Raw genomic sequence first — 15,466 nt, 5'->3', positions numbered from 1 at the left:
TTCAATTTCAGGAGACGAGTAAATAAACGATGGAGGTATGCAGTTAAAAGTATGTAGTAGTCTTTGTCTCCACCTAGTGGTAAACTCTGGGTACTCCGAGAGCTACAGGTTTGTCTAGCACTGGAAACAACCATGGACTGTCACTGATAATGATAAATAATCAGCCAATGTACCAATAAACATTAAAAACAATAATGAAAGACTCACATATTTGTTGGATTATGCCATTATCTCACATCATGTTTTGGTTGAATACTGTACATTCATGTGAAATGCAAAACTTGAATTCACATTCTCAAGTTTCAAAAATACATATATAATGAATAATATAATGCTTTGATTTCTGTAATATATTGTAAATAATGATTTACTACTGCAGCTTTGGCTTAGTGCAGGGCTATTCAATTACAAATTCAGTGGGGCCAGATTTTAAAACCGAGACCTTAAGCTGGGCCGGACATTTTCAGCGGTCAAGAAGGTTATGACAAATGAGGGGCATTTTTTTTTAAACCCAGCATTAGCTATTAAAAACAAATCTACACAGCCAGAAAAAAGAGAATAAGTCAATAAAAGTAGTAGGCTACCTAGTGATAGTAGTAGTAGTAAAGGTGTAGCTGTTAATGCTTTGAATTTGAGTTTTTTTTTTTAGGAACTAAAAGTTTCCTTAGGCCATACTGTCTGAGTTTCTACTGAGGTTTACAGCAGGGGGTTATGTAAATCACTAAATGTAGCCTAGTCTTAAAATTAGGCCTAGAGATGAACAAAGATTTATTTTCTAACATATTTTGATTGGTCAAAAACAAGGAGCAAAAAGCCATTTGGGGCAAATTACTCTGGGAAAGTATTTGATTATGGATTATTTCTTTGAAAGGTAGCTATCCAATCAAGTTACTGTTCTGATTCCATTGCAAGCATTTAGTTGCCAAAAAGAAAGAAAAAAAAAAGGACAGCGGAGCGTGGCGTGCTCATGTGTGACTGAAAGGAGTGGAGAGACTGGTGGAGTATTAACAAAGTCCTTCTAGGCAAGTCAGGCCACTCGGCGGCCATATTGGCGACGCTTCGAAAAGCCCAAGAAGACCAGACCCCTATCTAAATGAATGGAGGGGTGGTCAAATCCACCCTTTAACGTGATAGCAGGGCGGAAAAAACATACAGACGTGCTAGCCAGTGAAATAAGATACAAATAAAAACCAAAAAAACATAAACTTTACCGCAGAATGACGTTTAAATCGCTATTTTTCCACAGGGAGTACTCAACTGCGCATGCGCGCGGATTTACGACACCGCCGTTACTGTACGGCTGTAACGGCTAAATCCGTGATCTAGCAGCAGCCCGAGCATACCTACACCGTGACCGGTCTGCCCCGCTCTACCTGGAGACATATCGGCTTGAGTCTGGAGATTTTTGCCCAAAAATAAACGCTAGACTTACATGAAATCTGTCTTAATCATCACCTATGGGCTCCTAGTTCTGTGTGTGGTGACTGTGTCTGCTCCCCCCTCCCACCCGCTCCCCCGATCCCCACTAACGTTAGCTGTCTCGGATGCTATCGAATGCTAGCATGGATGTATTAGTGCTAGCATGTCGTCTCAGCAGCAGCAGCAGCAGTCAGTTAAAAATAAATAAATACAGTCCGAGTGAACCGCTGGAGCCACGGACTGATTACCGACCATCACTAACAACTAAAGCCTCGACCGGTAACAAGTATGAGGGGCGTTCGTTGTGCTGAGCTAGCTCGATGCTAACTTCGACTAGCGGTAGCGTTAGCATTCGCCGCTAGCTTCGGTTAGCATCCGCCGCTAACAGCCGCTTCTCAGCTCACAACAAGCCTCTCGTACTCGGTACAATAAAACAATAGAGGCTCTCTTTATGGTGACGGTGTCTATCGGTCCACGGCTCCAGTGCTTCACCCGGACTGTGTGTTTTTTTTTTTGGAGTGGACTGCTGCTGCTGCTATCATGGACAGGAGGCTAACGTCCCAGGGGAGGGGGCCCAGTATGTTTAGATTAAAAAATGAAACGAACAAAACTATACATTCAGAAATTAAATTAAAGAAAATGTGGACTGATCGGTTCATTGTAAAACGCTTATTGATGTGAATGTGGTGAATTCTGTATACATAGCCCCGAGGTAGCTCTTTCGTTCATTTCGTTTTCGTTGTTGTTGCCACCAGATAGGTCTGTCGTAAATCTACTTGTGCGCATGCGCTGGTGCAACAACATGATTGGCCTAGTTCAGCTCTGGCAATGCAGGTGATTGGCTGCTGGTGAAAAGGGGCGGGACATGCGCCATCTTTGGCGTCGCAGCTTTCCCCATTCAAAACGGGCAGAGTGGTCTGTCTCCTCATATTATAACGTCTCTGGTATTAACCAGCCACCACGGCTTATTGTTGGCTGAAGGGAGGATCGGTCAGCTGCTCTCCAGAAACACCGTGTCGTGCCACAGCGGCCAGGTGGGGAGTGTGAGGTCCGTCGGTCCCGGACGGACGGGGAGACTTGTCTCTCGCTGACCTGTAGCACCACAGGACCACGGAGGGCAGCCTCAGCCTCGGCCTCGGCCCTCGGCCGTCCGCCGCGGCGAAGCCTCCCGCTCCGTGACGAGCGGCTGTGGCCCGACACGGCGTTTCTGGAGAGCAGCTGACCGACCGACCCTCGGTTCTACCGGTAACTTTCAAAACAACGCACTGACTGGGTGGGTGGGTTGTGTGTTGCTAGGCTGCGTTGAGTGGTGCATTCACTGTCTGAACTGCAGTAGGGATTTTGAGTTCTCGCAAAACGTGTTTCCCTCTGTGTCTTTTTTTTTGGGGGGGGGGGACCACGAGCCGGGCCACTCGGACATTGGGTCGGGGCCGGATGTGGCCCGCGGGCCGCCAATTGAATAGCCCTGGCTTAGTGTATTTGCAATGATTTAATGTGGATGTGAATAAAATATGTTATTCTTCTTGAATAAAAATATTATTTCATGCAGTGGAAGATGAAGAGAAAGCAAAATAAAGTCCTAAATAAATAAAATAAAGATCAGCTTGTATTAAAACAGACCACTTCACATTACAGAAAAAAACATTTTTTCCACCGTCAATGTGATGATTCTGGAAATTATGAATAATAACCTTGGTACTTTTTAGGTGGGTAAAATTGTTTGAGTTTCTGAGTTGTGTAATTTGGCACATTTCTCCAAAACAACAAACTATTCTAGAGCCCAGTAAATATTTATGTATTGTTAATTATCAAAAAATAAAAATCAGTGTATATTTGTCCAATTGTACTATAATTTTTACACTTTTGTAGGAAGAAGAATTACTGTGCACCAAGACTAAGCTGCACTAGGTTATTCCAGTTTAGAGCATTATTCCCACAGTGATCTACCTGGTTTCAGAACAGTATTTGATGGTATATGGTAAATGACCTAAATGTTAAGGCCATGATGGTGTTATTGTTTGACACCTGACCTCACCTATCTTTAAATGAATTTCTTTGATATTGGCTCAATATATAGATGTAATTGCCTCCATGGCCCAGTTTAGAGACTTAAGGTTTACAATGCCAAGAGTTAATCCTCAGCTAATAGGCCTAGCATTACAAACTTGTAACATAAAATCTGAAAAATGTGGGTGTTTCCCAGGCAGCCAGGGTCATGTGAAATGACGCTTTAGTTAAGGAATAGGAAATGTAGGGTGCAATTTTTTCAGAGCCTCAACAATAGTGACCAAAAGTCTGGATATCAACAAATGTTGCATACTAACTATTCATGTTTTAATTGGTCTTTCTCTGGGTAACCGTAGTTAAATCTATTTAATATACTCTCGTCCTCTTTATATTTCGTATAAAAATATTACATTAAATCATAAAGAATTAAAGCTGGAACTTGGTGGTATTACAGATCTCATGAATATGTTCTTTGAAAGCTAAATGAAGAAGCTACAACTGTAAATCTCCCTTTCTTAATTAAGGGAAAACTTCTGTATTGACCAATTATCTCTTATTTTAAATGCGAAAAATCCTTTGCATTTCAGATCCTGAATTCACATTCACACATCCACACATCTTTAATTTAAGATCCTTTTTATGTTTATGAGGTTGGGGCTCTTCTCTAACAAGGGCAAACCTACAAGAATTGACTCGAGGGACTGGAGAGACAAACAAACCTCACAAAAACACATGACCGTCCGTGACCCCCTATCTTCTATCTGCCACTAACTAGTAATCTTATCTCCCCGTGTTCACTCCTCACACCCCCATGCTGCATTCAGAGTGATTTGCTAGTCACAAGGCTGCGTGAACTTTTTTTTCCCGTGCTCACACACCCATTTACTACTACGCCTCACCGGCTACGGCAAGCGACGAGGGACCGCTCTGTTTAAGGCTTTCCGGTTTCTCAGTGTCAACATTCGGAGTGAGACAGCGCTGCTGCGGAGCAACGACGATGTCGGAGCAGGAGTCTCTGAGGTGCTCCAGTGCCAGAAACCGCGGAGGCGTCCAGAGGGTCGAAGGAAAACTGCGAGCCAGTGTGGAAAAGGGGGATTACTATGAAGCACACCAAATGTACAGGACTTTATTTTTTAGGTAAGGCATCGTTTCGTGTCCGTAACTGCAGTTGTATACAGTCATTTTGGCTTTGGGGCCTGCCTGTTCCAGATCATTCCGCTGTCAACCTTGCTGCCGTATCTGCCCGTCTCTGATTGGTCGAATCTCACCACGGATCCGCCCACTCGTGTCGATCCGCCTGTTTGTTTGGACAGCTGGGGTGTCCATCTGCGGCTACCAACGGGTCGATAGCAGGCTAGGAGTTAGCAACGTAGCCAACAGCTAACGATAGCGGACCTAGTGTTAGCTTGCCTGTGAATGCAAGACAGTCAAACGGGCTTGAGTTTTTGTGTTATATCGGTAAAGATGTCCAAGCGCTAAATATCCGAATATAGGAGATAATCGTTTTGCTAATTGCTTTTATCTAGTAAACGTGTGTCTTGAACCTGTCCAGCTGTGTTAGCATTTAGCCACACTGCACCACCGCAGCCTGGACTAAGGTGGTTAGACGTGTTTCTACTTAGTTCATTTGTTTTGTCGTAACTCTGAAGTGGCAACGCTGTTATGACCATTGGTCACATTTGCAGAAACCAGAATAAGCCACGTCATGGTTGCTCTATTGTCCAGTGTGAGTGTGTGTGTCTCACTAATGAACATTCACACCCTCATCGGTGTGCACATCTACTCCCACGGACTTGGGCGCTGTTGGGGGTAATGCACGGATCCATTGTGCTGCCAATCTGACTGGAAATCTACCTCCCAATAAAGTTCCATTAAAAAAAGGTGGCTTGCTCTAATCCAAATCAAATCAAAGCCAAACCTCCTCAATACCACAGTGTGGTCAACGGCTTGCTTCATGTCATGGCTAAAAGTCACAATTGCCTTATTCACCCCTGAACTCCTGTCACACCTGGTCAAAGTCATTATACTCATTGTAACATCCACACTGATCCCTTGTTGTATATGTGAAGCAAAAGCAGCTTTCATGCATCTGATAGTCTTAAATTGAACTTGATCTGTAATACCAACACTTCTGTTTTCCATCAGGTACATGTCACAGGCAAAACATGCTGAGGCCAGGGAGTTGATGTACAATGGTGCTCTACTCTTCTTCAGCTATAACCAGGTATATGCAACATTTGATTTCTGCTCAAAATTAAGTTAAGAAGTTAAGTTAGAAAGCAACTCTGGGAGGCTGTGTTCATTTTCCCCTATTGTGGTATAATTTGTATAGTACTATTAATGTCTTCAATAAGTGAAACTGAGTATCTGAGATTCATTTTTTTCAACAGTGTGCAGTGGTGATAAGGACAATATGTTAGTAGTTGGGCTTATCAATTACAAGAGCAAGAGCAGGGTTTTTTTTTAGCCTTTATCTACTGAAAGAAACTTGTTCTCTGTGTACCTTTTACAGAAGCTAAGAATTTATGTTTCTAAATGTGTGTCTGTAAATTCTGATACAGATTTTGAAAAAACATACAAACAATTTGTTGTGAATTACAGCAAAACAGTGCAGCAGACCTGTCCATGCTGGTGCTGGAAGTGTTAGAGAAATCTGAGACAAAAGTTGAAGAGGAAATATTAGGTGAGTATCGACCTTTAACTTTGAAAACACAGATTCATCTACAAGACTGTGTGGAAAATGTGTGGGAAATCTGCAACAGGGTGGATAGGCACATTTGCTGTCCTCTGGATTTATGTCATTATTAAAGTCTGAGCTGCAGTGGGAAATTTGTACTTGTTATTTGCACCATCAATAACCCCCCCCCCCCCCAAAAAAAACATAGCTGTCACAGCAAGATAGATAACCTTGGTCGTGTGTATAGTGCATTAGGAAAGTGTTCAGACCCATCTGATTGTTTCACAATTTTGTTTGTTAAAAGGGAAATTTTAAAATATCATATTCAGATCATTCAGAAACATCCAGATCCCTTTTCATGACACCTCAAATTTTGCTCAGGTGCCTTCTGTTTCTCTTGATCATCTCCAAGATTTTTCAACACTTCTGAGAGATAGATAGATAGATAGATAGATAGATAGATAGATAGATAGATAGATAGATAGATACCAGATCGATCGATAGATATATAGAACAATCGATCAGTCCTGACTAGAGAACCTTGTTGAGTCCTTCAGCTGCTTTTGTACAGACTTTCAGTGAGTGGCTTCTGTCTGGCTGCTCTGCCATAAATCCCAGATGGGTGGAGGGCTGCAGTGACAGTTGTCCTTCCGGAAGTTTTCTGCTATCTCCACACAGGATCTCTGGAGGGCATCCATGGTGACCATTGGCTTCTTAGCCATCTCTCTTAACTAAGGCCTTTCTTCCTGAATCACTTAGTTCGGCTGGACGGCCAGATCTTGGAAAAATCTTGGTTGTTTTTACTAAAACGACTGTAATCTAGGGAACCTTCTGTGCAAAAGAAACTTGTTTTGTAGCCGTCCCCAGACCTGTTCCTCAACACCCTCTGGTCTCTGTTGGCAGTTCCTTCCTCCTCATCGCTTCCCTTTCACTCTGATGTGCGTCGACAGCTGTGAGACCTTTTATATATAGACGAGTGCGTCTTTTCAAATCATGTCCATTCAGCTGTATCTATTATAGGTGGAGTGAAGTCAAAGTGTAGAAACATCTCAAAGATGATCAAAAAAATGGGAGACACCTGGGCAAAATTTCAAGTGTGACAGCAAATGAATGAATTAATGTGATGTTTCAGTTTTTCCTTTTTTAATGAATTTGCAAAAAAATTTGTTTAAAATACTGTTTTCACATCATAATAAGGCAATTGAGTGACAATCGATGACAGGGTTTGTTTTATTTTGGCATAAAATGGCTGCAGTAAAGCCAAATGGAGAAACCTGACGGGACCTGAATGCACCGGCCAGTGTATAGCCAATACATTCACACCTCTGATTGGCATTGATCCTGCTCCACTCTGCTGGATCTATTTGTGACACCTCTTCTCTAGATAAATGCTTCAGCCTCAGACTCTCATGACATCCAGGGAAGTCAACCTTCCTTGAGGACAGCGAATCAGAAGGGACGTCCTCTGATGTTGTTGGGGTGATTTGTTTGTTTGTTGAGCAGAAAGCCTGGCTAAGCTGTTCAGCCGGATGGACCAGAACTCCCCGGAGAGAGTAGCGTTTGTTTCCAGAGCCTTGAAATGGTCGACTGGAGGCTCCGGCAAGTTGGGTCACCCAAAACTACACCAACTCCTAGCTGTCACCTTGTGGAAAGGTAATCAGTTAATCATCCATTTTATACTGTATTGACCATAATAACACAAATTATTTGATATATTTATATTGAATATATATTTGAAACAGTTGAGAACCATTAAATCAGTATTAAGGTAGTAATAACAAGCCTACTGTGTGAATCCACACACCAGCCGCATCACGGTGCTTGTCGACACACATCAGCATAGCCCACCGTCCTCTTTCTCAGCATCTGGCTGGTATGTGTTCTTCCTTATACAACAGCAGCTGTCCTCCCGGCTATGAGTTTGATACCGAAACAGTCAAAATATCGAACTTTTGTGTGTTCAGAGCAAAACTACAGTGAGTCTCGCTACCACTTCCTGCATTCGTCTGATGGAGAGGGCTGCGCGCAGATGCTGGTGGAGTATTCGGCGTCACGAGGCTTCCGCAGTGAGGTCGACATGTTTGTGGCGCAGGCCGTCCTACAGTAAGTGTCGCTCCTGTGCTCTTGAAGGTCCAGTGTGTGAAATGAGGAGAAAACAGTGACATCTAGCGTTCAGATTCTATTATTTATCTATTAAATCATTCTACTGTTTATTTATGAACGTGAAACTCTTGAAACGTGCTCTCTGGTTGGCTGGATTTTCCATTCCGTACAAACATGGCGGCGCAAGATGGTGACACTCTCTAAGCAAGACCCTTGCTATACGTATGTATAAGAAGAATTATAAGGCTACGAAAACCAAACAGATTTTATTTTATAGCGATTATACAAATATATTCATTGGTAATATATTCAGATTTTCCCAATAAACCTTGACAAATATTACCAGGGTATCCGCGGGGTCTTGAAAAGTATTAAATGGTGATAAATCAATTTTGGGAAAATTAAGACCCTTAAAAAGTATTAAAAAGTCTTTTCACAACTTTATAAAGTCTTAAATTTTGAAGGTATTTTTTCTGAATTAGCTGTCCAAGAGTTTGAGTCCTAAAAAACATTGTAAAAGTGTGTGAATTTATTCATTTTATTAAAAAACAAAGATGAACCGGTACATAAAAAAGAAAAGAAGATTGTTGTTTTTGTTTTTTGAGAGTGGAGCAGTGTTTTTTTTTTTAATAAACTCTGCCTTTGATTTATTATCCTTGAATTATGTTGTATCATAAGTTAGTGGTCTTTATCACAAACTAAAACTGTTCAGTTAAAAGTGTCACTGATGTAAATGGTTACAGCTTGAAGTGGCGGTGAGATGTTGAAAAATATTGAGAAGGTCTTGAAAAAGTCTTAAAAAGGTATTAGAATTAACTTCAAGATTCCTGTATATACCCTGATTACACACTGGACCTTTAAAGCGCAATGTTTTTCAATCATTACACTGCAGAAATTGAAAATCAACATCTCAAATGTCAAACCTCCTACCTGTAAATGAGTGCAGCAGTTGTTCTGTAATGTCCAGTCACCGATACATCCTCTTTCAGCATGCCAGCCTGCAGTCGTATCCATTTCCTGTTTGTCAGCAGTTTGATTGAAGTGTCTTTTTTCCCACTGTCCCTCTCTCTGCCTTCTTTATTTCTTTGTGTTTGTCACATTTTCTGCCATATTTTCTTTCCCATCATCTCATTTTGTTCATGTTGTCTGTACCTTTTTTTCTATTTCTGTACTTTCCTCCTCTCACCTCCCAACCCCTGCAGGTTCCTCTGCTTAAAGAACAAAAATAGTGCTTCTGTGGTGTTCAGCACGTACACAGAGAAACACCCGTCCATAGAGAAGGGCCCTCCCTTCGTCCAGCCTCTACTAAACTTTATCTGGTTTCTGCTGCTGGCAGTGGATGGGTGAGGAAAAAATATTTTATTTAATTTTATTTTATTTAATGCTGCACACTTAACTTATTTTAAAATGTTGTTGAACTTGTAATTCCAATACTTTACACAAACAGATCAGTATAAATCAGTTAATGATTTGTATTTGATAAATAGATTGAAGATCATATTGTGCAGTCTTTAAAACTTTTCTTAACTTTTTTTCTCCAGGGGTAAATTAACAGTTTTCACAGTGTTATGTGAACAATATCAACCTTCCCTGAAGAGGGACCCCATGTATAATGAGGTAAGTGTAAAGGTCTTCTGTCTTCACCATTTCATTTATTAATCATGTATTAAATGAGCTAGTGTGATGTTACTATAACCAGAATACACCATGTCTACAATTATGTGCACTACGCCTGCACACATTATTTAACCTAAGGTAATCAAGAACATGACAGTAGGTGGGTTTCCATGCAAATATAGAACCACATTTTGAGAAATCCTGGAAAAGAAAATCCTAATTAATGCACTTCTGTCCTTCCCTGTGAAAATTTCAATAAGGAGAGATCAAAGGGAAGTGAAGAGCAACTCACAAAAGTCTCCATCCATGTGAAGCCTTGTTATAAATGTATGCCCATATGTATAGATAGGAGATGGGATGTGATGCCTTGGAGTGTAGGCACTGGTGGTGGTGGTGGTGGTATAGAGTCTGAGGGTGTTTGATGCAGGGAACGTGTCCTTGGACTTAAATGGAGGTTGCTGTGGTGATGGGAAGGGCTGAGATGGGCAATAGTAAAGCTGAAAGACAGACTAATGCAATGACATTAAGAAAGTGGCATCTAGTAATTTATTGGCCAGGCAGAAAGGTCATTGGCCAGATACAGTGAGGTTGGGACTGAATGGAGGGATTTGAAAGAGAGAGAGAGATCAGAAGTATAAAGCCAACATAAACCCATAGTGGGACAAGATAGAAGGGAGAGATTTTCTTTGTCTTTTCCACCAAAGCTTCATCAGTTGTTGGTTCATTAAGTGGCCTCTTGATTAACCAAGGTCCCACTAAAACCACTGCAGAAGAAAAGGCCAGAGTACATCATGATTTATATTAGTGTTAAATTCATTATCAGTTAGTTGTACATTTGCCTTTGTTAATACTTAAAACTGTGTCAGCCAACCAAGCAGAACAACATTTTTGAGATTCATTTTTGCCATAGGGAAATTACCACAGTATAAAATCAGATGGAAACCCACAAGCGTCTTGTTGAAATATTGTTGTAATAGTTATATTTTAACATATAATATAAACCCAGTCCACATCTTTGACTGTAACTTTGTAACTTTGTAACCATGTCTCTCTGTGCTCCTCCTCCTGCTTCCTCAGTATCTCGACAGAATAGGACAGGTTTTCTTTGGCGTTCCACCCAAACAGTCTCCATCATATGGTGGGCTGCTAGGTGAGTGCAACAAGGCTTTGATCATCTCAGCGCATGTTATGGATCATTTGTACACAAATTATTGATCAGCCCCTTTTCAACTGTGCAGTTGGACAGATCATGTGTGATGCATGGGATTTGTCTTATTGAATACTTCTCATGTTTTGTACATGATAATAGTGTGTTATATGCTTACTGCTTTCTTCTTGGCAGTCATACTGTATGTAAGATTGACACCATTCTCACATCTGTACAGTAAAAGAGGAACTATATATTTGCCGGAGACAGCAACTTCTTGTAGTTGTATCATCAGGTAGGCGACCAGAGGAGAGATGAGTTTGTAGTGTAGGTGTAGTGAGCTTTACATCATGTCCACACACACAAGTCGTAGCACGAGCTGAACATTAGCAGCGAAGCTTAGAGTCAGAGTCAAAATAACACTCAAACCTTCCAGCACTACAAGGTTTTCAAACCCAGCACTGAGTCATAACAAGCCTTTGGAAGCATTCATTGTTACGTGATATAAAACTATGCTTTAGGTTGTTTACAAGCATTTAGAGAGTAAAGCTGCATTCACATGGAATCAGGCAGACGGGAGATGACAAACAGAACAGCCACGGGACGGAACGCAAAAAACAAACAAGCTGTCCAACAGAAAAGGAAATGATACACACGTGATGATAATATGTTGCCATGCTGATGACGTGTTGTTGAAGAACAAATTCTTGTGTATTATTTAATGTTATTACCATAGCTATATGTATATGGCCATAAAATCCTGATAGCTCTTGATATTGCATTGCAAACTGAAAAATTCCGTCCAAATCGTAACATCCGGTTGTGAATTCAGTGGCGGTGGACGGTAAAAGGTTAAAGCAAGTCTGGCCGCTTTACCGCTGTTTTGCAAACCCTCCTCCTGGCCGTGTGCATTTGTTTTCAACCACCTGGCAAGAAAGCAATCCATGGAGCGGTGGATAGCATTATTTATCATATGCGATGTTACGATGCGTATATTTGTGTAGTCTTATCTCTCATAAACAAGAGATTTCGGGGCGCGTTTGTGTCGCGGTGCCACCAAGACGAGATCTGGGTCAGCGGGTCGGCGGCGCTGATCTTGCAAGGTTGGTTTTCGGCCAAGAGACACTTTGTTGAAGGCAGAGAGCTTCCATTCTCCCTCGTAACAAGTTACAAGTCATTGATTTAAACCAGCACTATTAACTCTGAAGCTGTTTAATTAAGCTAAAAATGTAGCATAGCTAAATATCCCGCAGAGTTCCTCTTTAAAATATTTTAACTTTGGATGGCGTTGCCGTCTCTGCCAGCCTCGCCCAGGTTTACCGTCCTTCTCTCATCCACTAAAATGACATCCGGTTTGCCGTCTGCCGGATTCCATGTGAATGCAGCATGAAAGTGTAGAGAGGCATCAGAACTGCAGGTTGGCACATTTGTTGTCACTGGACAGAGACAGAAGAACTGTCCTCCCTGTCTCCAGCCCTATGCTAAGCTAACCCAGCTGCTCATCTTCTGTACAGACATGAGAGTGGTAGCAGTCTTCTCATCTAACACCTTTATGACTGGTCCGGAAGCACTTGATTAGAACTCATGAAGGTCATTGTGTTGCGTCACACAGGAAACCTGCTGAACAGCCTGATGGGAGCAGGCGAGGAGGACGACGGCGCCGAAGAAGCCCAGGAGGACAGCAGCCCCATAGAGCTGGACTGAGCCCGCAGCCCAGGACGTGCAGAACAAACGAACACACACACATACACACACACAAAAAAAGAGGAAGACCACCCCGCCTCCCTTCGTCACCTCGACAACAGGGATGGGGTGCGAGGCTCTGGTCGATGTTTTCAGAGGCGTGCTGTTTCCAGACACCCCATCCCACCTATAAAGTCCTAAAATCAGAATAAGAATCAGGCCACCAAAACATCCCTGTCAGCACGGCCTGGACTGACTGCGCCCAACTGCAAACTCTTCCTGTGTTGAATTATTATTATTATTATTATTAATATTATTATTATTATTATTGTTATTAATAAGACTATACTATTTTATTTTAGACATTTGGGTAGTTTGGGACTCCTGCTCTGTGGTGAGGGTTGGTCAGTTTTAAACAACCGATAAACAACTGCCCTCTCTCTGTGAATACCTGCTCTGAAGACATGGGAGTCTCCCAGTGGAGAGAATACAATCCCAAGTGCAAGCCCAAGTTAACGTCATCATTATTAAAGAGTTTAGGCAACTCACAAATATTCAACTGTTATCTTTCATTCAATCGGAGCCATGGCTGTCGAAGTTGTTGGCATTTATCAACAGCTTTTTTTCCGTTACAAGTCTCTTCTGTAAGTAGTGAATTAACTTGTAGTCAGGGCCACGTTTCACTTTCTTACTCTCGTTTGTCCATCGACATGGACAAACCAGACATCAGACATCAAACCAGACATCAGAGACAAGTTATTATCATAGGTCATCTTGCACCTTGAATTTCAACCAAACAAACCTTTCCTGCTCAGTGTCTCCTCTATGGATCATAGTGGTGGCTGCTTTTTTTCTTTTTTTTTTTTTTTTTTTAATTCAAGTGAATTACTACCAACATAGAGCTGTCTGTATACAAATAGCTCCGGTGTAGATGTGTCACTTTTTTTTTTTTAACGTGCACTTGCTGAACTGCTGCTGAGCTTGTTTGCGCCATCTCCAAGAGAAACTGCGTAAAGGAAGATCCAACATTGGCCTTGTTACAGTTGCCAGAAGCCCTGCAGATTCTGGTAATGAGGTGTTTGAAGCACTGAGGGTCTTTAAAGTGATCCGCTGACGAGTGGAGCGAAATGAGACACTGTGAAAACCCCGTCTGTTGGAGTGAACCTTGCTTTGCATGTTATCAAGATGCTAATATTTAAGCTTGCTGCTTATCTGACTATTTCTGACTTTGTCTTTTGTCTTTGATTCTGTTTTTGTTTCTGTTAAACAGTTTCCTCTTGGAGGTGGAGCAGTCATTAGTTCAGCCGGTGCACATTACAATAGCTGCTGTCCATCAGTGTTAACTTCTTTGGCCCTCAGAGAACACACTCGGCTTGTTTCCCCCTCGACAGCTCGTTTTTCTTTGCTCACATCATTCAGTCTTCAGCTTCATTCTGTCCTTGTAGTGACATTCGATCAGTCCGGGTCTTGTCAATTTGCTGTTTTAGGATTTTTTTTTTTTAAAGAAAAAAAACCTAACTGTGCTCCAGATAATCTAGAGGGGCCAAATCCCCCTTGTGAAGTCAAAATTTTTATCAAATACTAGGAAACTAGGAATGTCCACAGGTCTTCCAATGTAGAATAGTGTTTATTTACTTCTATGTAATTATCTGTGTGGGACTGTGGAAATCCAAAATGGCCAATATTCAATAAAAACGGCATTAAATAAATGTTAAATATCACTGAAGAGACGGTAAAATAATTCAGTACATTATTCAAAACACATTTTTTTTGGAAGTGTTATTTCAGCGTTTTTATTTTCAAGAATATGTATTGAATCAAATCTTGAAGATGAATAAAAATGGCTGAAATACCATTTTACAGTATTTTTAATGCATTGGATTACACCACAGGTCATCAGTTAGATCAGATATTTAGACTTTTATTTCATATAGATTTAATTTTGGTCATTTTGGTCTTCCATAGAGGACTGGCTGGCTCAATGTCATAGTGCTACAGAGGGACGATAGAATAGTGTTGAGTTGTCAGTGTACATGCTCTGTCGTGATTGCATCTATCTAATGTGGTTGAGGATCATCATAGAGACCAGTGATGTGGCGGTCAAAGAGTGAGTCAAAAAGCAGCGGTCATCAGAGACTGAAAAACAGAGAAATCTACAATTACTCTGCCACAAAATCCTCCAAATGATTATTTAAATGGCTTGACAAGATTGTATTAATGTGTTTTAAGTCATTGGAAATTGAGGATGAGGATTCTCTCTGGTGGCCAGCTCCTCCTGCAGGCCTCTTTGTTTTACCACCATCGATCATCCAAAAAGGGAAATCCAGACAAAACTGACTGAGGTTCCTCAACAACAGTCACATTTTCTACAGAGATCAACTAAATGTCATAAAACAACTTTCAGACGAAGACGGAACAAAACTTACGATTTTTTTTCTCTCCCCCATTTCCATCACTAACCTCAGAGTCAGTTTTGTCTGGATTCTCTCTTATCTGGCAGTAAAAAAGGTGTGTGACCAAAGGCCTACTGTGTGTGTGTGTCTCAGTGAACATCGTCACAGCTTTTGTATATGTTTTTTTTTTTCCTTTGAGGACTTACGGGGAGTGTTTGCCTTTTCAATGATTCACTAATTGAATAAATAAAATACAACTGAGAAGAGTTTGAGAATGTCTTCAAACAAGCGCTGTCCTGTCCGTTTTATTACCGCATCATGCTCCGTATTAAAATAAAACGCTGAAGCTGAAGCTAACCAAAACTCTAAATACTGTAATGAAAAAGATACATAATAAGTATTTAAATACAAAGCAGAATG

General features: G+C 41.3%; 1 protein-coding gene across 1 annotated transcript; it reads left to right on the top strand.

The window, feature by feature from the left end:
- Positions 1 to 4,270: 4,270 nt before the first annotated feature.
- get4 (guided entry of tail-anchored proteins factor 4) lies at positions 4,271 to 15,302 on the top strand. Its single transcript, XM_083993806.1, has 9 exons — positions 4,271 to 4,563; positions 5,572 to 5,650; positions 6,028 to 6,109; positions 7,607 to 7,756; positions 8,068 to 8,206; positions 9,409 to 9,549; positions 9,748 to 9,823; positions 10,901 to 10,973; positions 12,583 to 15,302. Exons 1-9 carry the CDS (start codon positions 4,424 to 4,426, stop codon positions 12,672 to 12,674), a joined length of 972 nt encoding a protein of 323 aa, XP_083849932.1. The 5' UTR covers positions 4,271 to 4,423; the 3' UTR covers positions 12,675 to 15,302.
- The last annotated feature ends 164 nt before the right edge of the window (positions 15,303 to 15,466 follow it).

The sequence above is a fragment of the Trachurus trachurus genome (genome assembly GCF_905171665.1).
Source record: "Trachurus trachurus genome assembly, chromosome: 19".
In the NCBI taxonomy this organism is placed as follows: Eukaryota; Metazoa; Chordata; class Actinopteri; order Carangiformes; family Carangidae; genus Trachurus; species Trachurus trachurus.
Note: the sequence above shows the minus strand (reverse complement) of the source record. Positions and strands in the feature narration are given on the sequence as shown.

Coding starts and splice junctions, on each gene's coding strand:
- get4 (XM_083993806.1), top strand. CDS start 4,424: ATGTCGGAGCAGGAGTCTCTGAGGTGCTCCAGTGCCAGAAACCGCGGA. Junction 4,564..5,571: donor TACAGGACTTTATTTTTTAG/GTAAGGCATCGT, acceptor GTTTTCCATCAG/GTACATGTCACAGGCAAAAC. Junction 5,651..6,027: donor TCTTCTTCAGCTATAACCAG/GTATATGCAACA, acceptor TGTGAATTACAG/CAAAACAGTGCAGCAGACCT.